The sequence below is a fragment of the Patagioenas fasciata genome, chromosome 4, assembly GCF_037038585.1.
Source record: "Patagioenas fasciata isolate bPatFas1 chromosome 4, bPatFas1.hap1, whole genome shotgun sequence".
NCBI classification, from domain to species: domain Eukaryota; kingdom Metazoa; phylum Chordata; class Aves; order Columbiformes; family Columbidae; genus Patagioenas; species Patagioenas fasciata.
Genome location: NC_092523.1, coordinates 28,238,806 through 28,263,653, shown reverse-complemented (window position 1 = coordinate 28,263,653; position 24,848 = coordinate 28,238,806). Strand labels below are relative to the sequence as shown.

The 24,848-nt window shown below is 38.3% G+C and overlaps 1 protein-coding gene across 1 annotated transcript; it reads left to right on the top strand.

Annotated features, from left to right (window-relative positions):
* The first annotated feature begins 72 nt into the window (after positions 1–72).
* Positions 73–22,326, top strand: TXK (TXK tyrosine kinase). The gene is made up of 15 exons (XM_065836833.2): positions 73–1,808; positions 8,116–8,173; positions 8,376–8,478; positions 9,259–9,464; positions 10,509–10,574; positions 11,179–11,233; positions 12,106–12,185; positions 13,523–13,650; positions 15,040–15,114; positions 15,824–15,995; positions 16,695–16,911; positions 17,867–17,931; positions 19,981–20,099; positions 20,549–20,706; positions 21,990–22,326. Exons 1-15 carry the CDS (start codon positions 1,793–1,795, stop codon positions 22,056–22,058), a joined length of 1,587 nt encoding a protein of 528 aa, XP_065692905.1. The 5' UTR covers positions 73–1,792; the 3' UTR covers positions 22,059–22,326.
* Positions 22,327–24,848: the final 2,522 nt, after the last annotated feature.

Genomic DNA, 24,848 nt, shown 5'->3' with positions numbered 1-24,848 from the left:
ACTCATTGTTCATGTGAACATTGTGTTATCAGAGTCCATGCGTGTATATATATGTATCTGCGTAGGCACACTGTACTAAATACATATAGTAGTATGAATATGTATTTAAATGAATTTGGCAATGATGAAATGTTTGGTGCAGATATGCCTGAACTCTCTTTAGATCTTACTTGCCTTTTCCCCTCTGCTAGAGGCTCATGTCTCCACAGCTTTGCTGAAGCCTGTTTCAGTTAAACTGACCTTGTGTCAGTGGTTGTGAGGAGTATTTGCACTTCAGTTTTGCTGTAGCCACCTCTTAGGTAACTCTATTTTATATATATATATTTTTTTTTTTTTAATTTTTTTTTTGTTACTTGTGTAGATAGCACAAAAACTTTTTAATTTTTTTGCAAGCGTGCAGAGAGCAATTTGGTGAAGTTTATTTCCAGTAAATTATTAAACGTAATTATAGTTAGCTTAAAACATTCCATCGCTGCTGCATTTGAGTATTTCTTTAATCAGTTTTGGACATTCTTTATCTAAACATTTATGTTCAAAAGGAGGAAGCCTCTTGCTTCTTGGTAGAAGTGTTTTCCTTTTCTCATGCTACTCCATTGAAAAGTTACAAACTGTCAGAAAGTGTTTAAATTGCTGTTTCCTTTTTCTTAATGACAAAATCTCAGAAGGTTATTGCAACTATGCAAACAAACCTAAGTGTTGAGTCCAAACCACTACCCAATCAATACCAACTGCATCTATTGTTGAAAGGGAAATCCAGGATTTTCTACCTGTAGTAGAAAAAGGAACAAGGAAGATCTAAGGTTAGCCAAGCTCATCTTTTCTTCCCTAACTGCTTCTTTGCACCCCAGTTTCTTAGTGGAGACCCTGCAAAGTATGGCATTGCCAACACTTTCAACACTATGTCATGAGGAATTCTACGGTTATAAGTAATGTTTCCCTTAAAACACAAATTAAGCATAGGAAAATCAGGAGATTAATATTTTCCAATTAACCTTAAACATGTCTCTATACAATGATTATATATTTTTTATTAATTTATATGATAAAATGTATGCTAACTGCTGACTTTTGGCAGTAGTTTCCTCAGAGAGATGTGTGCTTTGGATCTGACCCCTTGCGTGCCTCTTCCCAGTACCAGAGGATAGTTTCTGCATACTTGCCTTTGGGTTTGATACTTACTTTGTATGCCTGGATCTCTGAGGCACCTAGTTATTAAATGAAAGCATTTTTTTACTTGAATGAAGCCTTAGGGGATTAATTTTGGAAAAGATCAGAACACCTCTGGAGGGAGCTGTCTTGCTGACTCTCCTGATGCAGTTTGAATTACTGCACCATCATTATTTCTGGATGCACTTGCTCATCCTTAACCAACTTCAGTCCTTCCCCTTTTTGTTATAACTATTTTTTTTTTTTAAATATTGGGGTCAAAACCTCATCTGAACAGAACCAAATGCTGTAATTTACATCCACTGTATTTTTTTTTCCCTTTTTAAAAAATAAATACTTAGCCCTACTGGTTACAATTTAATATTTTTTTTCCTGTAAAATGTAGGTTAGAAAGCAAACACTATTTTAATCTTTTAAAAACAACAACAACAACAGCAAAAAAAATAGATCTGAGATTAGTCTGGAGCTTATTTTTTAAAAAACACGAAAGGTACGTAGGCGGGGTCAAGCAGTATTTGTGGTTTACCATGTTTCACATCAGAGTGAAGAGCTCAGCTAGCACTGTTTTACTGGCACAACTGATGAAGAGAGGTTTGCATTTTCATTTGAATACAAGAGGACAGACATGATTCTTTCTACCTGTAAGTAAACTGGGCCTCATATTTACATCTTGCTGTTTTGTTTTGTGCAGCTGCAGTGTACTTGGCAAATGAGCTATTTATTGCCATAAAAATACCAGCCAGTTTTCTTTTGTGCTGTTCAGGTGATCTTTGTTGAGACTGCTTGTCTTGACTTTCGAAATTGATGCTCAGATATTAGTCCATTGTATGTTAGATTCAGCAAAGCAAATACTTTTACATACAGACAGGGAGAGATTCCAACATGCTGTCCTTAAAAGCATGTACAGCATAGACATGAATAATGAAATTGGTAGAACTAGAACTATCTTTCCTCCAGAGCAGAATTAAATCTTGGGAAAAACAGAAAGCCTCAGCTTGCACATGTGAAAAGATGAAAGCTTGTCTTTTAACGCAATTTTAGAAGCAAACTATCATGTGTCTTCCTACTAGATTATTGATTTTCTAGTACTGTTGAAAACTGACAGATATACCAGATCACAAGGCATACTGTGTATTACAGTAAAGATTTGGGCTTCATGGGTGAAGCTGAGTTTGTAGTGTTAACCTGCAGTTAACATGCTGTCCCTGCTGCAAGAACAAGAACTTTGTGCAAGTCCTAGACTTGGACTACAGCACTTTAGTAGTGCCTTAAGAAACAGTGAATCAGAAAAAGAAACTCAAGTCAAGAAACCACGAAATAATAAATTTATAAAATGCAAATTACAAAAATTAACCTCTAATTTGTTGCTTGTATCTTTGGTACTACCCCAAGGCTGCAAATTAGAGGGAGTTACAACTGAATGTGGGAGGAAGATTGCACATACAAAGGGGTGTGAATTGGCCATCTGTACAGTGTCCTCACGCCAAAGCATACTGCTGGGTGTTGTGGGACTTTCTCAGGACAGCTATTAGCAGTGATGGACAGTCTCAAAGGACTGGTGTGTTTTCACTCTCCCTTCTCTGTTTTCATGGACTATCTTTCAGCTTCTCAAGCAAACAGCTGTTCCTGACAGCTATCCATCCTCGTCTTCTTCCTTTAGCATCCTATCTGCTCCATTATGCACAGATAAACTTGTTCTCTGAGTTGGTTCCCAAAATATCAGCTGCCAATTTTTAGGCTACTTGTGAGGCTAACTTCAACACCAGTTTGCTAGTATTTCCACTTCAGTCCACATGCTTCTCTTGCCATGATCTTTTCTTGTTTCAACACTCTGCATGCTAAAAGGTCAGAATTCAATAGGCTATCATAGCTCTGTGCTAGTGTTGGGATTCCTATTTGTAAACCTGTCATCAGGGAGATAATACAGCACTGTTTTAAATACAAGTTTCTTCCTCCTAATATAGTCATTTCCAGAAAGAAAAACACATGAGCAGTGAAATGGGCAATGTTTTTTATTTCTGCGTTATTTGTAGAATTGGCTGAACTTTGTCTGAGGTTGCAAGATTTCATCAGAATTGGAGAAACTGAGGAAGAAAGATTCAGCAAATTCTATATTCAACAGCTCAAATGCTCTCTGGTTTGATTTCAACTTAGATTTTAAGCTACTGACTTTAATCACTCCAGGATGACTTACCCTGAGGATCAAGTGTGTTTTGGTAGCTTATGTTTTCATAGAACTCAGGGAAATGTGGGCTGAGAAGTCTAACAGGACTTTGGATCTTGGAGAAACCTTCCTTCCTGTGGATTTAAAAGAAGCAAAATTTGACCCCTTTTTCTGGAAGTTTTGGGAAAACTTTTGATTATGTAGGAAACAGAAGAGAGGCCTAAACATAATGATAGGTCCATAAGTACTTCATTTTAACAGACTTCAAAAATAATTTGCTGTTAAAAATTATGGGATAATTCTTTATGTTAGCCTGTATTTCTTTCTGTCCTGTCCAAGCAGTCTGTCATTCATAATATGGTCTTACTGGTGTCTCTATTATCTTCAAAATCTGGAATCCAAAATGTGATTTCCATGCTGGAGCACAGCTCTCATTGATACCATCACTGATTAATTCATAATTTATGAACTTTTGAATATGGTTACATAGGTAATGGACCAGAGGGGTCAAGGCCTGCTAATACGTATGTGACACTAACATTTTTTGACAAATTCAGAATGTTTTGCTTAAGAAAAGGTCCTTAGTCCAGATGGAAGGAAATCAGGACCATTCTATTTATTTCAGTGACAGTGTATCAGAAAGGAAAATCAAGAAGAAATATTTAAAAGAATCAATAATTTCTAAGAATCTATTTTCAAGTCCTTTTTTGCATTTTAAAAGATAGCATTTTTTTACATTAAGATGTAGTGTTTTAAAAATTATTATTTAATCGTTTGTCTGATAGCTCTTGAATAGAAGAAAATAGAAAGGAAGGAAGAGCTGGAGTCAGGGCAGGGTGTGTGCAGCTGTGAGAAGCTTCAGGCAGGAAACGCTGCCTTCCTGTACCACTGCAGAGTGTTGCTGCCGCACCTGGGGGCGCAAACATGTGCCCTGGCCGCTAGCAGAAGGTCAAGATGCAAGACAGTTTCATCAGATTGTTCATTCTGTGTATCAAAGATTCTACCATTTGCCGTGTTGGCCGAGTCTTTCTAAAACAGCACTGCAGAGCAGATTTGGGCCTTTCTGTAGTGAGTTATGAACAAAAAAACCATTATTTTAATCAAAAAGAGAAAAAGTGTTGTGCAAGAAGGTTACCTGTGGCTAGGGAGGGTGTAAAATGCATAGATCAATACATAGGTCTTTGCCTGAGATGCTGAAATTCCAATCTGTCAGGTCAAAACTTCCTTTCTTAAATAAATTTAACTGAAGCAGGACTTTTACTCCTCAGGACTGAAGGCCTTGATAATGCTTCTCAACAGACCTGACCAATTTCTAAACAGAAATTAACAGCTTGCACTGCTATAATTTATGTTTTTATTAAGTCTTTAACAAGTTAATTCCACAAGAGCTCTAGGAGTAATGCATGGACAAAAGAATTTCAGAAGTGATGAGGTTGCTAAGAACAGATGTGTAAAGGCAGGTTTGTTTTCAAAGAGGTGGAAGCGCTGCTCTTTAGGATGATAAATATCTGCTGGATTGATAGGCTGTGATTTGGCACTGAAAATACTTCAATAAGGAGAATAACTAGGAGCAAACTTCGCAGAACCGTACAAAGTTTGTGCAGCTCCTCAGGACCCAGCAATTCAATTCAACATGGGCTTATCTGGCCCAGGGTTTTAGTTTAATCTGAGCCTTCACTTTTCACCTGAAGAATTTGGTCATATTTTGTGATCGTTAATTGGTTAGATATCCCAGTCTTGGAAAAATCACTCACCAAATGGAGAATGTGTTCCAGGAAGCATTGTAGTTAAAGCTTTAACCTAAACCTGTGGTTCTATGGACAGGACAAGAGATTAAATACTTCATATCATAAATGCTTAGGCTGTTTAAAAAAAAAAAAAAAGTCACATACATTCATTTATTGCTAATTGCTTTTAGTGCAATAAAGGGAGAGTAAAACAAGAAAAACATCCATTAACAGAGCAAGTCTGAAATTCACTGAACCCAAAAAGGATTCCTGAACTTACTGTATAAATTTGTTCAAATCACTGGGCTCATAAGGAAAGCAAAACAGAAATTACACATCTATAACACTGATCTGAAGCCCTTTCTTTTGTGCTAACAGCCAAATCTTTAAAATATTATTAGTTCATTCTTTTATCACATTGAAACTCTGCAGTTCTGCTTCTAAATATTTCTTGTAAATGTTCTATAAGGAAAGCAAGTTGTCTAATTAGGAATAATTTATTTAATTAGACTAAATGGTGTACTCAGAAGTAGACAAGTTTTCAAATGTCTTATTCCTTTTTTTGCACATCACTAAATACTTCATAAGGATCAGTTAAACTCTGTGGCACTGCCCAAAGTAAATGAAACCCAAGAATTTTTTCACCCATGGTGTTCATTGTTGGTGAAACACAGAAGCTGTTATAAAAAGACATGGGAACCTAACACGATCTAGGTAAGGGAACAAACACAGCTCCTTCCCAAGACATTTGGGAAGGTTTGGTAAGTAGCATGTAATTTTAAACAACCATGTTTCGAATGAAATTGCCATAACTTCTACAAAATACAGTACCTGCAAGACCATGTTGTCATCCAATATGCTTCCAAGGCACTAATTAAAATTGCTTTAGAGACACTCACCCCTTAACATTGTGACACTACTTTACTTTTGAAGTAATATTTCGGGGGGTGGTGGGAGGGGAAGGAAAAAGCAATGGTAATAAATCAGAAATAATTCCCAGCTGACTTTTAAAAAGTTATTTTAAATTCCAAGCTTGTGTTTACCTGGAACATTAACAATTTCAATGCTCCAGTAAAACAATGCTAAAGACCATGTTCAGACAAACTTCAGCCACTATAATTTTAAACAGCTGAGGGACAGTTTAATGTACACTGGAAAACTATGCAGCAAATAAATTGCATTGACCATATCTTTTCAGCCTCGTTTCTTTAAAGAAAATTCTCTGTGTCAGCTGGCTTGAGTATTCATAATCGCTGTATTTTGCATATCTGTCAGTGGAAACTTTTATCAAACAGTTGATCGTGTCTTCTGATTAGTGTAGGCTCTCCAGCTTCCCACGCAATAGGTTCTTTACAGGATGCAACAGTCTAAGGGAAATTGCCCCACAACTCTCAAGATAAATACTCTAACCAAAACACATATGAGACACGTCTCTTCCTCTTTCAGCTAAGAACAGTTTTGGTCTTATCTTTCTGACATCTGACATTCTCATTTCTTTTATTAGCACAAGATTTTCTAAGTTAGGTATGTCCATAGAGAAAATAATTACATTTTAATTGCGTAGTAAGGTTGCTTAATGTTTTGAGCACTAGGGCGTGTACCCTCAACACACTTGGCTGAAACGTGTGTAACAGGCATTGGCAAAAGTCTTACAGAACATGAGAAGGGACGTCTTATTTATCCCAGGCTGGATTAAGTCATTAGGGTCAAAAAGCCAAAAATGCCATGAGAGCAAAACAAACTGGTGGGAGAAAGACATACCTTGTGAAAGACAAAACAACAAAATACCAAGACTGTGGATACTCAAATAACTTTCAATACTCAACCAACTTTCAAATAACGTGGATATTCAACTTTCAAATAACTTTCTGAGGCCCCTTTTTGTACAATGTCCTCTGTGGTAGAGAAAACTTAAGACTCATTGGAGTGGGATGCAACACTGATTTTCTGCCAGTGCAGCTGGACATGACTGGAGTCTCATCTCTGTATGCCTGGCTCTCATGCTTTCTAAGAGAGCACAGACCACTACCGAGAGCCTGAGCTTGGCCTGCTGCTGCTGCTGCCCTCCCATGGGTGACGTGTGATGGTGAGATGGTTCAGGGAGCCCACTCAGCAGACAGTGATTCCTTGCTGGTTTAGTGTCACATCTCTGTTGGAGATGAGGTGAGCAGCAGAGCAAACGGAAAGAGGATGGGACCACAGGTTTCACAGCTTGGCTTGAGCTGCTCTGAGAACACAAGTAGGTCTCAATCTGAGCAGAAGTGGACCAGAGCAGATGTCACCTATTTACCTTGTTCAAATCTTCTTAATGCCTTCTGACCTCTTTAATACCATATCCTGTCTTCTGCTCATACAAGATACACTAGATAGATTTCTCTGTAAATGTATGACATATGTGATGATGCATCCAATGTATTTTTCTCAGGATTATCCATCACTTGGCACATAAGTGTAAAATACCTCTTTGGTAGCATTTAAACCTGGGCTAATGCATCTGTTATATTAATGGCTGCAACAGAAAGTTGAAAATCACTATTAACTCAAACAACTGAATGTAGCATGTCTCCTTTAATAAACCTGACAATAAAAAAAAGCTTGTCATTCAGGTGTGCTTTTGTATTTGGCTTGAATTACATAAAAATTATGTTATTGCTGAAGAAGATAGTCCCCCATCTCCTGTCCCTGATGATATTCTCATCCCCTACATTGCACTGGTTAGAGCTTGCATGGGTGGTGTAATTAGTCAGATTGGTACTGATCTGACTGTCAAGGTCTTTTTTTTTTTTTTCTTTGTAATTAAGTGAGCTGATTTAACTCATTACATGGCCTCATAATCACTAAGACGTAAGGGAGACAGTGGGAGAAAATAGATGGGGTGACAGGAAAGGTCTTCTGTCTTCAGTGAATGCAAATTCAGCCTCAATGATTTGCTAGCTATCTCACAGCGAGACAAAGCTAATAATGGGGCTAAGCACATATGGTAGTCCTTAATTCTGAAAGTTTTGTAAACAAACAAAGAGGAATACTGCCAATATAGAAAAATGTTCTTGTTCACAGATCACACCATCCAGTCTGTTTTCTGCTGCTGCTGTTGCTGCTGCACAGTGCAAAAAAGGTATGTGAAATCCTTAAGCTTTTCAGCAATTAGGGTGATCAAAATATCCCTGTTTTCAGTAGAACAGCTAAATGTACAGAAGTTTAAAGACACTCAGCCCTGCAAATCCCTAATGAGTGAAGGCATATATATCCATGAACGTCTTTATGTGAATGTTTATAAATATGTATTCAAACGAATAATTCCTGTTTTTCAAAATCAGAGCAATGAGAACAAAAATGAACCTGGACCCTGATACTGGCCTGGTCACCCAGTACTCAGCCTCACAACCAGACACTTTCTATGCACCTTCTTGGAAGTGCAAGGTAAGTAACATTTTGGCAGGTGAAAAGAAAGAATTGAAGTGATGTGCTATATGGTACCAGAACAAGCAGAGGAGTAACTAACTCTTGAGCATGTAAGGTTCTTTGTTGCCTAAAAACTATAAAGGTATCTGAAGATTCATATGGATGTAAAGCCAGGACCATAGTGAGGTTTCCCAAGCTCTCTGTCATGGACAAGGTGGTTCCTTCTCACAGTTTTGGGTTCAGGTGATAGAGGTGGGAAGAGTGGGCAGATGCAAGCTTGCCTTGCTCAGCTGGCATGTGAAACATCCACCTCAGTTTTACTAGATTCAAGATGAATTAATCCGAGTTTTCAAAGCACTACCTGACCTAACCTGATGCAGAAGAAAATGATTATGTTCTGCCAGTTTCCTAAGAAAGTCTACAGTGCCCTTCATGTTAATTCTTCAGATAAATGATGAAACGTTCCAGACATTGTAACTCCTCTGGTTTCAATCCTGCTCTACTTTTACACCAGCTGAGAAGTTATCCCAGCATTAATATCATGTAGAAATCACCCCAATTAGCTAGACAGCTTGTCTATTATTCACTATACTTTCCATTGTTATTTTGGCTTCGACACCAAACTACTCAACTCTAAGTCCCACTGTTTTACAAGTGATGAGGTGATAGTGCTTTACAAGGGGAAGTAATGACAATGATGAGTTCCTTTTAGTTAATGACATGGCATAATACCAGGGCAATTCAGCAAGAAATAGTAGGGAGAAAAGACTAATTATGAAAGATTTTTTTTTTCACTAGCCTAAGAAGCAATTGCGGTTAAAGAACAAGCCATTACCTCCTCTACCTGCTGAAGCCTTGGAAGACTACACAAAAAACCTCAGAGTTATTGCACTGTATGACTTTTTTGCTAGAGGGCCCTCGGATTTACCGCTCAAGAAGTCAGAAGAATACATTATCCTTGAACAGTATGATCCCCATTGGTGGAAGGCGAGAGACCAACATGGGTGAGAGAGTGGGCATCTGTTTCAATCTCCCTACACAGAAAGAAAAAAACTTAACCCCCATAGAAGCAGGCAAATAGAATGGGACACATACAACAATTTAGGTACAGTGTTCATCTATGTACGAGGCACATGAATTGACACAGGCAAGCTTTTTAGCAGTGTTTGGCTCTCCAGGAATGGGTGGGAAATCTAGAATCTATTAAGAATTCAGAGTTAAGACCTAGGCTCAGAAATCCCTGAGCAACACAAGGATGCTTGAGGACCATGTGAATCACTGGCTCTGAGCCATGTGCAAATCCAGTTTTCCATACCTCAAGTGCTTTACAATACAGTGTATATGTCTAAACACTTCATGAAGACCATAAAGATTATCAAGATGTGTCTGAAACAAAATCCTGATAAAAAATTTAATTATGTTTTAGAGAGCTAGATAACTTAAGTTAGGATCCTTTCTACATTTATATTTGTTTCATGTTGTTCCCCTTTCTCTGCATTTTCTTCGCTGTATCCTGTACTCTGATGTTGGGAATGGTTTTATGTTGTATAATAACTGTCTCCATTTCATTCAAGTTTTTCCTTTAAATACTTTAAAATTATTTTTCTCAATTCATATTTGCAGTGAGAGTACACTGATGGTTATTTTGTATATACATGCAAGCACACACTTTATATTTCATATAAAACTTTATATAGGCTAGAAATGGAGAGAGTGGCTCCTGAATCATAAGAAATACTATTTTGTTATACATTTTCTTTTGATTTTACTTGAAAATTTTCATTAACATTCTGCTCTCAGCACTCTATAAATACTTACCCCAGCTGACGTCTTCATTTCAATGGCCATCCACAGTTGTGGGGCAGAAAGATTGTGCCTGGGATGAAAGAACTTTTACTTCTATTGAATTCCCACATTGGGATTCAGTATCTAATGACATAGCCTGTAGTATAAGGAACTTCTGTAATTCAACAAAAGGAAGATGTGTATCTTAATCCTATGAATATTTTATACCACACTATGACATTATACCAAATATGTTGTTTCAGGAATGAAGGTCTAATTCCCAGCAACTATGTTACTGAGAACAAGAAGAGCAATTTAGAAACATATGAGTAAGTACCCTTGAATATGGTAATCATGCTTTCTCTTCTAAAAATGGATTGTAGCAATACGTTTTAGTACTTGATACTTCCATCCTTATTAGACAAGAACAAGTGTTTATCAAAAGCTCAATTTTTTCATAACAAAACATTACTCTTAGAATTAATTAACCTTTTCGATTTAGAGCTATTTGCTCAGAGGGTGTAACATGAAGTTACAAACAGAGAGAACTTCAACAACATTCATTTGCATAAATTGTAATGTCAGAATACAGATATTTCCTATTTCTGTAGGCCCACTACATAATGCTTCTATATTCTTATCTATTCCTGTTGTGAACATTTAATTAATTGCCTAGAAGATAATTCCAATTACCTCAACCTAATTTACTGAAGAGTTTTCTTTTGATTGAGCTCATGTTTAATCACAATGAATGAGCAGAGAGTTGTCACATTTACAATGGTCCAATAAAATTCAGAGAGCTACAACAATAGTTCTACTTGGGCTTTTGGACTTGGAATAGAGCAACTATTAAAATGGATTACTTTTGTTAAACAGAGCAAATACTAATTCTTACTGGCTGAAATTAAAAGATAGGTTGTCTCCTTGTTGCAGGTGGTACTGTAAAAACATAAACAGAAGCCAGGCAGAACTTCTCTTACGCCAGAAGGTAACTCAGCTTATACAAAAAGCTAATGATATCTAAATCTATCAGCAGAGGCATTAAGAGCATTACCACAGTCAAATCCAAATCTGTTTGGTATGCAGTAAGAGAGAGAGTGTACTTTAAACAAAAAGGCTTTCTGGGGTACGCATACAGTGCAGACTATCTAGACCTGGCAGTTTTAAGTTGTATCCCCAGCAAATTCTATCTCGGTTTTCCATACTAGATAAATTGAATTACATGCCGTTTACTGTGCTTGTCTTTCAAATAAAACACTGAAGACTGGAATCCATATAGTTAAACAAGTGAGGTTAGCAGAGCTTCACAAAAACCTTGTGTCTTCCTTATCAACAGAGCAAACAATCTATAATTTATGCTAACCTCTATCAGTTACCTAAGTGCCCAACTCAGCTAAACTCATTAGGTCTTTGCTCAAGGACTAACACAGGGCTTGGGCAAACGGACAAGAGAAGAACATCCTAGATAGAATTGGTTTACAGTATTTTTTCTAGTGATTTGTACAAATTCAGTTTTTGATAAATCAAAGAATTTTCACTACTTCAGTGTGAAGTATAATTCACCTTAAATTTTTAACTACAAGAAATTGTCTGGCACTTAGTATTTTCTCTTGGTTAGTTTTTCTCTGGCTATCAATTATTGACTATCAGTTACTGCTCTGACTATCAATTACTGTTCTCACTATAAATTACTGACTACCAATTACTCTCTGATTATCAGTTACTGTTTTCCACTGCTTTATCCCTCTCCTAAGTAGTCATAGGTATTCCACAGAATTTGGTAATCAGCTGGAAATCTGTCTCAAGGGAGGTTTATTAAAGTTCAAAGCAGAAAATAACTGTATTTGGATTTCTTTTCAGTCTAAAGAAGGTGCATTTGTTGTCAGAGATTCAAGCCAACAGGGACTTCTTACACTGTCCATGTATTCGCAGGCTAAAGGGTGAGTTGCTCTGAATTGTTAGAGTTTGAATCAAGAGGTGACGGAAGAGTTCCCCTGAAGTAGAATAGGTTGGACAGGCTGTGCACAGGAGCAGGGAACCACTGAGGTGCTGTTCATGCAGAGTTAATTACCTTGGGTGCAGAAATGTCACAGGTGGGCAGTGGCTCTGGGAGTCAGGGTGCAAATGTCCTGCCAAGACATGACTAACTGCACTCAAATAATCTGTTGTGAAATCTGTGCATCCCACCCATGTAATGTAGAGGTTAAGGTTGTACATTTGCATCTTCTTGCCTCTTGTACATGAAGTGCCATGGCTGCCACACCACACTGCCACAGCCTTTGGCTGCTGCACCAAACTGCTTCCCTTCTCTGCAGTGTCTGCACAATGGAAATTCATCCCAGACTCTGCTGTCCCCAAACTTCTCCTGTTTTTCTCCTAAAATCACCTCACCTCCTCACTGCAGTTTTAGTTCTTCTGCCAGAGGACTGCGATGGGACTCACTTTTCCCCCACATCAACAGCAATCACCTACAGTGGTGACTGATCCCATCTCAAGCTGCCTTACACCCCTGTCCCTCAGCCCTCCTACATCCTCCTGCATCAGCAGTGTCTGCTTTCCTTCTCTCCTTCTGAGAGGAGCAAGGAAAAGGCATCGTTGTTGCCATCACCCTCTTCCTCCCTCCCTCTCCTCCTCAGAAAGCTGGGGTGAGCCCTCCTGCTTCCTGCTATGCTGGGCACAGGCTCACGTTTGCAGTAAGGTACCAACCTTCAGCAGCCACCTCCAGCCTCAAAAGTAAACTTGATTTCTTCATTTTGAGTCTCACAGAAAGCAGAGGTAGATGTGCAGCAAAATATGCAGAAAGCAAGGAAGAGATAATGTGGAAAAATACAGAGAAGTAAATGCATTAAATAAAAGCTCCAGTGAAGAGCCTTTGGAGAAGCAGAACAGAAAATTAAATCTCAAAGTATAAATATATTTTAAACTTTTTGGATTTTAAGAGCATTTTAATTTTAAAATATTAGATTCAAAGAAATGCTGAATTGGGAGGAATAGCTGTTAAGCACTACAGCTATGTCTTATGGATTCAATGATATGACGCTAAGTACTTGTACAATAAAAACCATTATGCAGCCTCTCCAAAAGCTAAGACAGACATCCATTCCAGGAGGCTTTTTTTTTTTTCCCTTCCCTGAAATATTATCCCAGCTACACACAGCCATTTTAAGCAGTTATATCCCAAGTTTTCAGATTTTTCTGTACATTCTTTCCAAGTAAACTTTAATGAGATTATATCAGTTATTTTTTACTGAAAATTATAATCCTTTGTTGATTTCAGAACTCATAGTGGAGACATACGACATTATCAAATTAAGAAAAACCACTTAGGACAATATTATGTAGCAGAAAAATACCTCTTTTCATCTGTTCCTGAACTCATCGAGTATCATCAACACAATGCTGCAGGTAATGCATATAAGGTGGTATGGTTTTATAACTAATGATTTGAAGCTCCTCAGGACTTTGAGAGATTGGAAATCGCTCTTCCTCTAATACTGTCCTTGTGAAAAAATAAAAAAGTTTTTGTATTGCTAACAAATTCAAACATGCCATGATCCTTTCTGCCAAAGTTGTAGCTGCAGTGTGTGTGCATATACCATGGGGGAAACAAAATTATCAAACTCATTTATATGAATTAAATGAATTTTTACAAAGCTAGAAGCCTAATGTATTTACCTGCTCTATATTCTGTTGATTCATCTTTGACTGAATGTGACTTGTATAAAATTTGATCACAATTCTTGCCTTGTCCACAGTGATGTGCATGCATGCAATTTAAGAAAAGCAGGAGCTATGCTATGCATCAGAAGGAAGCATTCTACTGATTTTGGCAAAAAAAACCCCCACTCCACAAACAATCAAAGGCAGAATTAGGGAGCACAAGGACTCTAACACTGCTTTGAAGTCTGTCAGAGTTAAACACCTCTTGTTGGCTGGTGGCAGCCTTTTATTTAGCATTAAAAAAACCCCAAACCTTCATCTCAGTTTTGTCTAGCATTTTAATACAGTATAAAACATTTTTACCCTGAGTGAGTGGAGACGGGAGAACACACAGAGCTCCCTCACACTAGTGAGGACAGAAGATATGGGAATGTACAGAGCCTATCACCTGAGAGACACTTGTAGGAGATCCATCAAGCAGAAAAGGACCTGAAAGTAACAGTGGGAAGAATGCAGGGAGTCCTAGGTGAGCACAGTGAGCTAGCTTGAAAAAAGCGAAGTGTTCAGCTCCTTTGCATTTGTAGTAAATGAGCATAATGTCAGGTTGCAAGGACATATACTTTCCAGGTGAAAACCCAGGAAAATAGCAAGGGAGGAACTCCCTGGTTCCATTGGCTCATGAATTCAAAGAGAGTGAATGACAGACACAAAAATATTTCTTGCAATGGCAAAAAATCCTGAGAAATCATGCTGGAAGAGACCACTTAGGTAGGTGATATAGTATTGTAGGTTATTGGTTGGACTCTATGATCTTAAAGGTCTTTTCCAGCCAAAACAATTCTATGATTCTGTGTAGAATTATTTAAGATCACTAACATTGTAGAGACAAGCAAGACTGTCACTTTTGGTTGCATGAAATATCGATACTTCTGTAGTCAGGGCACTGTTGAACAGTCTTCCTCCATTCCTTCTCACTGGAGTGTTTTATCCACACAAGCCGTAAGAAAAAGTAACTTCAGGAAATAAGAAATGTAAATCCGATTTGAAATACTTTTCTTTCAGAAGACATTTGATGTAGCATACTTCAAAGTAGAGTAATTTGTCAACAGAATATCGTTGGTTTGTCTCCTATAGGTCTTATCACTCGTCTCCGACATCCAGTTGGATCAGCTGATTGTTCTTCACCAGCAAGAGCAGGATTTAGTTATGGTAAATTTTTAATCTTGTTTTGGTGGAGATTTAGGTATCTGTTTAGGCAACTATTTAGATCACATTCACTCAGCTAATAACTAAGTTATATCTGTGAAATTTCCCAGTAATAAGAAACACATGAACAGTCACATATTCACCAGAAACACACTCAGTTCCTCATAAGGTGTCAGAACCAAATAAGACACCTGACTCGAGCCCTTCTGTTCAGTGACTGTTGTGCTTTTGTTACAACCACCAGTGCATTTCAGAGCTATCTGGACTTTTGTCAGTTGGCTTAAGACTCAAATATGCGTTTAATAGCTTTTCAAAGGCTATTCAATTCATTTAAATACTTAGGAAATTTAGTATTATTTATGGGGAAGATTTTCATTGTCGGTTCCACAAGTTTCAGAAATAATAATGAAATCTTATCTAGTACTATAGAAAACAAGCAATAAATGCCAGTTTCGTGTATATAGATCAGGAAGTACCTTCCGGCTGATAATAGGAACCTCCAAAACCTCACATTCTACAAGCTGTAAAATAACATTTATGTATAAACATATATGAGCATGTGGAAATTTTCAAATATTTAAAACTCATGCTATGGCTGATGAACAGGTATGATGTTTCACTGCATGCATTAGCTGAAAATAAGGCATGTCTGCTGGAGTACAGCTCAGGAAAGCTGACCTAATTATTGTAACATCTTGGGTTGCTTTTGCAGAGGAGTGGGAATTAAACCCATCTGAACTGACATTCATGAAAGAACTTGGGCGTGGGCAATTTGGAGTCGTTCAGCTGGGTAAATGGAAAGCAACCATGAAGGTTGCCATTAAATCAATTAATGAAGGTGCAATGTCTGAAGATGATTTCATCGAGGAGGCCAAAGTGATGATGTAAGTATGACAGCTATTGTATCTGACAGTTGACGTTGAGATGATCAAGAAATAAACATAACCTAATTCAGTTTAAAACAAAGACACAAACCAGTTTAATGGGAATGGTGCGTATGCAGGACAGAAAAGGTGATATAAAGGTCTGAATCGAGCTGATGCAGATGCTCGCTGCACACATCGCCAGACTCTTGCTTTACAGTGCGCACTGCTTCATGCTGTGGATCTCAATGGGGAGTAAACGTGCTCTTAAATAAATGTGCTCCTACAAGTATTCTTTCACCCATAATTCAGTGCCCTTAGGACCACTGGCAGAGCTCATACCTCACTAAATCTTTTGAGAAACTGTATTACCATTTTTGCTAATTTTGCAAAGTATCCAGACTGGGTCTTGGCACAGCCCAGAAGAGAAGAACCCTTGCAGGGTCATGTCCTCTGCCTGAAAGCCAGGCATAACTAGACATTTCCATTCACATGATCCGAATCAAGCTTTATAATTGCTGCATTTATATAAGTGAAGAAAAATTATGAATTCAAAGAGTGAACCTTTTGGAAGAAATTGTAGGCAGAAATGTGTCAGACAGTGGAATAACACTGAGGCCAATTGAAATGAATAATTTTATCAAGTACTGAAAGTAGTTTTCAGAACTAGCTACCTGCCAAGGAGAAATGCTAGCCTGTCTAAAATGTGATTGCAAACAGGAAACTCTCCCACCCAAAGCTGGTCCAGCTTTATGGAGTGTGCACACACCACAAGCCTCTGTACGTTGTGACTGAATTTATGGAGAACGGCTGCCTGCTCAACTACCTTCGGCAAAGGCGAGGGAAACTCAGCAGAGACGTGCTGCTGAGCATGTGCCTGGATGTGTGTGAAGGGATGGAGTACTTGGAAAGAAACAGCTTTATTCACCGTGATTTAGTAAGTACAATGGATTTTCTGAGATTCTTGGTAAATATTGCTAGTACAGAACATGCCGCTGCATTTTGTAGGGCACTAATGTGTCCTGTAAGATTTCAGGTTTGCAGGATCTAAAAAGACAACAGTGTCTTCCTGGCTGTAAACCAAAACCCTTTAGCTGTCCTTTTGTCCATGGGAAGTTGGAAAAACTTCTTGGTAATTGAGAGAAGTCAGAGAAAATTGGGGTATTAGCACGGAGCAGGCTGGTGTTAGGACATCCCAGCATGAAAGTATCATGCAGTGATCACAACAAACCCAAAACAGCAGCACTACAAAAGGTTAGCAACAACGCGGATATTACTTTTTTAACAGAATCTTTTTCTATCTACATTTTTTCTGCTCCCTGCTGCTGGGATATATGAGTGGCGTTTCTTCTCTTCCCCTCATAGACAGAGAACCACAGGAAAGGAGCTTGTTTCTTTACTCTCTGCTTTTTTTTTTTTCCAATGCTCACATCTGGATACAGAGAGGATATCTTCCTGCTCTCCTCTCTAGCTGCCTGAAGAAATGTAAAATCTTGACAGTTTACAAGGATTTCCTGAGTTCTGTAATGAAAAAGTAACAAAACATTTTTAAAAATTAACATTGACTGTCCTAATGCTAGTGTTCAGGAAAATATCTACTTGAATAACTAGACTCAGCAGCCTAAAATTTCTTTCACCATGCAGGAATATGTAAAAATATTGTAAATCACACTACAAGCATCTAATTTTATATATGCTATGTATGTGCAACTACACAGTAGTGGAATATGTTCACTGACTCAGAACCAGAAATTCACTTATATTTTTGAGCAAGACACTCATCTCCTCTTAGAATACAAATGGTATGAGCTGAAACAAAAATAATCAGCTGCTATATTTTCCTTAAAATGTTTTGACACAGATTTCAGATATGCGTCTCTCGTTTTTCCCAGGCTGCAAGAAACTGTTTAGTCAACGCAGAGCACATCGTTAAAGTATCTGACTTTGGCATGGCGAGGTACGAGGCCATTGATGCAGGTTTAGTGAGTACCTCTTCTCAGTCGGCTGCAGTATGAGCTTGAGTTAACCTGATTGCTTGCTTCACCAATTTGGGGAATCCCTCTGTGGTCAATTTTTGAATTCTGATGAAAATTATAACATTGTTTAACTGTTGTACCATGAACTGGATGTCATGTCCTCCTCTTGCTATTGGTGAGTGTAAGACAGGCAAACCAAGTGCCAGGTAGACTTTCAGAAGTGTTTATAGGCAGAGAAAGGCCCAGGGTGCACAGGGGTGCCAGAAGCTTGAAGAAACAAGTTCACCAACTTTTCTGAGAAGAGAGGAGGGCAGAAGGTCCCTAGACACAGATCCGGGCAGCGGTGCTGACCTTTCAAGGCGGTAGCGTGTGAGCAGGTCAGGCAGGAAGTGTGATGTGCGCTGCTCTAGCAGGGAAGTGGTTTTTCTGCTTAACGAGAAGACCAGCCAAACATGGAGAAGGAGAGCAAAATGCACTCTGACAGGCACAGGCCTGAGAAACATAGCTCTGCCCTCACAGACTTCCCCCCGATGTGCTATATTTTATAGCTAAGCTGACTGAATGACTGGCTGCTACCCAGAGGGTTTGTCTCACTCCTTCCTTCTTTCCCCTTGCAAGCCCAGCAAAAAGCTCTACACTTCTGTGTTTTACTGGCTGACATCTCTACTGGATTAGCAGACCAAATCGGCTCACTTTGGAGGCAGATGAGCTTGAAAGGCAGTACATGGCTCTGAGCAGGAGGTGGTGATGACATTCACCTTGCAGCTGCAAGTCAGTAGATCAGCACAGCCACACTGCTTACCTTTCCCCCAGGTTTTACCTCCTATTTCTAATCTAAGAGTTATAACATCCCAGCAGTTCATAACTAAACACTTATTTTCCAAAAGGCTGTCCCATACCATGACAGTGCCCACTGGCTGCATTTCTCCCCAAAAGGGTAAGGTCAGTATCAGGGGTCTGGGCTCATCCAAATGCACCAGAAAACACAGTAAGAGACCAAAGGGCTGTCAGAGTCCAGTCTGAGGATAATGGACCCAAATGGCTCACTGCTGCCAAAAAGTGGAGACCGGTGGTGCAGCTCTAGGACAGGCACTCACCACAATCTTATTCAGAGCTCACACAACTGCCACTCCTGCTTATTTTGTACTGTTATTTCCTGTGTTCCTTATCCAGAAACCTCTTGTTTTTCTTTGCCTGCAACAAAATAAGGAAGGGAGACAAAGATGATTTCTCTGAATGTGAAAGGTACTTTAAAAGGTGCCTTTGCATTATGTCTTCTGTGAGAACAAATGTTATGTAGTTGACAACGTAGCCTGTAGTTCCTGCTCAGGAAAATTAATACTGGAAAAATGTGCACAGAGCTTGTACATAGGTAGAAGACAGCCCAATATCCTTTAAAAATGTTGCTCTATAACTGCCCGCATTTTGCACACAATTTCATCTTAAGTGGGAGGTCAGCTCCTATAATTTAGGGCAAAGACAATTACTTTTCCAGTGTGTCTGCAAGAGCTGTTGCCTTCTATGTGATGAACGTTTCTTTCTGTGTTGCTTGTGTAACAACATGCCATTAATTACATCTGTGAGGTTGGGCAGTGGGTTCCACCCATCAGTTACAAAGCGTAGCTCTCTGCCAGTAGTGTTTGGGTGCAAATGATTGAAAAGGTGGACTCTTTTAGAAAGCAACTAGAATTATTTATTACTGCTGTTTTTTCTGCCCATAGTGTAAGGATCTTTCCTATCAATATATACCCAGAAGATGACAATAGCAACCATCAGTCTTACAGGGCATATTAAAGTGGTTTATTCTAACATACTTCTCATGAACAATTAAAATAATCAATTTTAACAGAAATCTCTTTAAGTGCATAACTTCCAGTATGGGTATCTGTGTACATATTAAACTAGTGATACCATTTCTTTGTTTCTATATTGTATATTTATGGAATTAAAAACCACCTGTGGAAATGTTGCCAGAACTGCTTGCCATTTAACTGTCATCAAAATATATGCTGTTTCCTGTTATTCTTTAGGTATGTCATTGATGATGAATATATCAGCTCTTCAGGTGCCAAGTTCCCAGTCAAATGGTCATCTCCTGAAGTCTTTCATTTCAAAAAATATAGCAGCAAATCAGATGTCTGGTCATTTGGTGAGTTGATTAGGTTAATTTACAACATAGAGTGCTTCCCGAAGACTACTGATGTGATTTAATAGTGTAACTTTTTACTGATACTACCTATCTTAAGCTTGAGTCCTTCCCATTTTTCAAATCTTGGCTATATTGGATGAGTGTGTTTTTTAATAGAAAGGCTCTATGCCTAAATATTAGATTTTGAGAGGTAAGTGCATTCTTGGTACATGTCCACTAGCCAAGTATATATTCATCTTGGTTTGACGGACCACCATCTTAGCTGACTTAAAAGAGAGCAAATTCTATCAGTTGAAAATTATTTTGGTAGTCTGTCTTCCTACAGTTTATGCTGCCCATATTTTCGTGCAATACACAAAAAATCAAGAACGGTTTTTGTGCTTGTAATGTTTAATAGCTTGTGGGTTTGGGGGTTTTGTTTCATCCTAAATATTTTGGTTCACTTCTAGGTGTACTGATGTGGGAAGTTTTCACAGAAGGTAAAATGCCTTTTGAAAGTAAATCAAATTCTGAAGTTGTCCATGAGATTTCTCAGGGTAACCGGCTTTATCGACCATATTTGGCATCACAAACTGTATACCAAGTCATGTACAGCTGCTGGCACGAGGTCTGTTGCCCTTTTTTTTTTCCTGTGATATTACTTTATTATTAACTTGTAGATCTAAAAGCAATCTTAAAAAACGGAGGCATTAAATCATTATTTCACATCTGTGACATTCTCTGTATCTCTCACTGTGCTTTTCACAAACCACACCTAGGTTTACAAGCCTGTTTCTTTTGACTGATGCATCTAATAAGCACAAAGCAAACCATTGGTACAATGGGTCTAGACCACCCCTGGTTTTGAATACACCACTAGAATCTGACTTCTCTACTGCATTAAATGTAATACCTTTTTCACATCTACATATCATGTGTAGCTTTCTCTAGCTCTGCTCTGAAAGACCTCAACACATTCCTATACAAAGTGGGTATGCTCGCTAAATGTGTATTTTAAACCTCATTATTCAGGTGTACATCAATACCTCTGTACATTACTACAGCTCCTAGGCTGCACCTCTTTCACCCCCTCCACAAGGATTTAGTAATTGATGTTCTCTCTCCATTTCTCCAGCACTTATTTCTTTCTATATTGGTGTCAAAGCATTTATTTCAGCAATTTCTCCGAGTAATCCCTTAAGGTCCCTTCTTCTCCAGTGTCTACAGGAAACAAGAAGAGCTTTGTGTGCAATGCATTCATGTAAATAGGCAGGCATACACTGACAGTAGCAGGGGAACCTTGTTGCTACCATTGCCTCCTTTATCCTACATCTCCCTCCTTGCCTATCTTTTAACTCTATATGAAATTTTAAGACACTGAGTAAAAAAAAGCTTAAGAAGCTGAAATCTAAACTGCATCTAGTTTGCTTGTTTACTTCAATCATCCATTGGGATGCCAGCCAGTAGAGAGAGGATGGGAAAGAATTTACTTCTTCTCCTGTCTGCCATCACCCGGCAGTTTGTTCTGTACTGAGCTGCAATACATCAAGTGATACAACAGTGAAGATCTTTTTTAAACAGCCCAGGAAAAATTGCTAAGTATCATGGTTTCTTGAGAGGTAGTACTTTCCAGTAACCCATTGCAGGGCAGAAATCCTATTGGAATTCTTGTCCAGAATTGAAATAAAGAAATTTTATGCATGCATGGAAAAGTGGCTGTGCTCACATTGCTGATGTCATGAGGAACATTTTTTTCCCTCATATGATAAACTTGGTATTTTCTTCTGTATAAATAAAATAAAATGTAGTTTTTCAATAGTAGCTCATATGTTCTCAGAACCATTTTTTGAAGCCTGTTACTATCATTGATCAATCTGCCAATATAAATTTATCTACTGCTTTTATTTTCAGAAACCCGAAGGACGTCCTACTTTTGCAGAGTTAATAGAGAGCCTCACAGATATAACAGAGATGGGATAACTGGAGATTTTACATTAATGTATTTACTAAAAGATTAGCATTAGCATGTCAAGATATGGAAATCCTCAGCCTCTTACAGCAGTCTCCACTTAAACTGCAGTACCAGTATCCTACGTATTGAAGCAGCTTGTTAAGACTTTGCCTAATTTTCACTCATTTGAGAAAGATACCACAGGAGAATGGTTCAGGACTCTCAAGGCTTTGTTTTCATGATTGGGAAGAAAAATCTGTCTGGAAAGAAGTAACCAAGCTTACTCTCCTTATATGCCCTTTTATTTATCTTTTTTTTTTTTTTTTTTTTTTTTTTGGTCAGAGCTACACTAATTTCTGTAACAGTATTATTAACTTATTTGGTACTTAGTATGACTTATGCACTGGGTAATACTGATTGGCAGCAGCAAAAATTATGGAAGAACCTCTGATAAAGCTCTAGCTAGGCTATGTTTAAAGTCAAGCCCTTTTGCTGCAAAAGCCTTCAGCACTGAGGAAATGGAGCAGTGGCTTCTCTTACCCAAACCTCTAACCCTGGATTTCCCAGTGTTGTCTCTCAATTCTCGCCTGCTGCTGCCTACTCAAACACCTGCACTTCCCTTAGTCCTCCCCTTGCAAGTGTCCAGAATGGTTAATGAACACGTTAAAGGTGGAACCTGAAAGGAAAACAAAGTGCTTTGAATTAGTCTAGCTCAGAAGGATCCTGAGACACCTGATGTGAACAATGTCTGTAACCCTACTTGTTATGCTATTATTCACTTATAATTTTAAATCTTAGTTTTTGTTGATACATATATATTATAGAAAATGCAGATGAAGTTGATAATTGTTTAATATAGAATAGGGTCAGACCATTAGAAATAAATATTTTTTTTAAAAACGTGATTGAATTATGTATTATTTATAGGTAAATACATCATAATATTTAGTTTTATAACATTTTGTAGACAAAATACTTAAAACTTACTAGCTGAAGAATGACTGAGTTCTGCACAATTTTTACTTTTCAAATTTAAAAAATAACTGCATCAATAAAATTGAACATCTCAATCATCCCAAGTTTTTAATTTCCAGAAGATGATGGCATCTTTGGGTCACATCCATTCCTAGCATTTTGATAGTCCCTTGGGAAATGAAGTTCTTAATCCTATTGTTTGAATGTTTAGGAGAACCTTCAAACAACTCTTAAGGCTTTTCTGCTTCAAGTGAAGCATGATATCCCTATCATTTCATACAATCTGCTAGAAGAATTGCCACCAACTGATGTAGCTGTTTACTTTTATAATCAACTTATATATGACCATTCAATTCCTTATCAGACCTATGACTAAATACAGATCTATACAACACAATACTGTGCATTATGCTCACCACTATTTATGCCCAGGCCACAGAAGTACAAGGCTTTTCAGCAGATGATGTGCTACAAATGTGAAATTCAAACTGTCTCTGCAATGTAGAAGTACATGGGGACTCTGAATAACATATGAGACGTTTTTCAACAGCTCCTGTAAAACTGGTTTTGCCACATTTATTACTGCAAGTTAATATGTAATATACTATAGCACCGTGCAGTAAAATGCAGCTCCATTAGGTTTATGTACTCAAAGCAACCTGCTCATACCTGTTTCATTTAGTTGTCCCATGGTGAATATGCATCCATCCTTGAAACATGTTGGTCTAATAGGTGGAGCAAATAACGCTTGCCCACCTGGCCTCAGCTTCTCAATATAATATTTTTATAGGTAGATTTGGGAAAATTATGAGTAGGCTGTCATTAGCACTCTGACACAGATAAATTTAACAGCTTCTATCATCAGGCTGACAGTAAATAAATGAAAAAGCACTAGAACATGCTTCAAAATCAGTCAAATCGGTGCTTAATCGGCAGTAAGAAAGATCTACAGGACAAAGGTCAGGTATCTACAGTGTATTTACTTACCAAAACTGCTACACCCATAAAAAAAGACTAAGTAGGCCACCTTAGTGCTCATGGTGTCTCTAAGCTTAGCTCAAGCTCTAACCATATTCAAACAGGAAAATATGAAAGTACTTATATTGGTGAACAGTGAATGTTACTCATGTCCCTGACCATAAAGAGGCACATGTGGGCAAACGGATGTCTGTTAACTGTTGTGTTGTCTTTTGTTTTTAAAACCTCTGTGTGATAAAAGCGAGATCTGAAAGAGCCGTAAAGGTTAGAAGGAGACACTATAACACCTCCACACAGGGAATGTCTGGACGAAGGCTGTATGGGTGCTCAGCATTCATAAAAGTTCTGCTGATGTTTCCTAAACAAACACCAGGAAACTTGCAGCAAGCCAGTGTTATGGATGGGAGGAAAAAAAGGCAAAATTCCCAGCTTCTGTGCGCCAGCTGCTTAGGAGATACATATATATTTTTTATGAAAGACCAGCATTGTTGACAAACTGGGATGTATTTTCAGGAAGTGAAATGACTTCTCTCATCAAAAGTACTCCCGAAAAAAAAAAAAAAGCAGATAAATTACTTGTGCATACAGGTCTGGTGACATTTCTCTGCAGTGCCATTTGGTTTTCCGACCAACCTCCTCCACCCCTGTGCAAGGTTTCACAAACAGGGAGCCCTGCAGATCCACTGACACCCATCACCACCACCACCTCTCCCTCACGCACCCAGCATGGCTCCCTCTCAGCCTCCCTGTCCTGTTCTGAACCTCAGCACCATTTTAAAACCTGCCACAAAGGAGTCAGCTACAGGAAACCCGCTCTGCTAAAAGAGTATTTTCTAACACACTAGTTTTGTTCTGCTGGCATTCTA

Bases quoted from the DNA above. Each gene is read 5' to 3' on its own strand.
- TXK (XM_065836833.2), top strand. The intron at 10,575-11,178 runs GTAAGTACCCTT...TCCTTGTTGCAG, and splicing joins AGCAATTTAGAAACATATGA to GTGGTACTGTAAAAACATAA. The intron at 20,707-21,989 runs GTCTGTTGCCCT...TTTTATTTTCAG, and splicing joins TGTACAGCTGCTGGCACGAG to AAACCCGAAGGACGTCCTAC.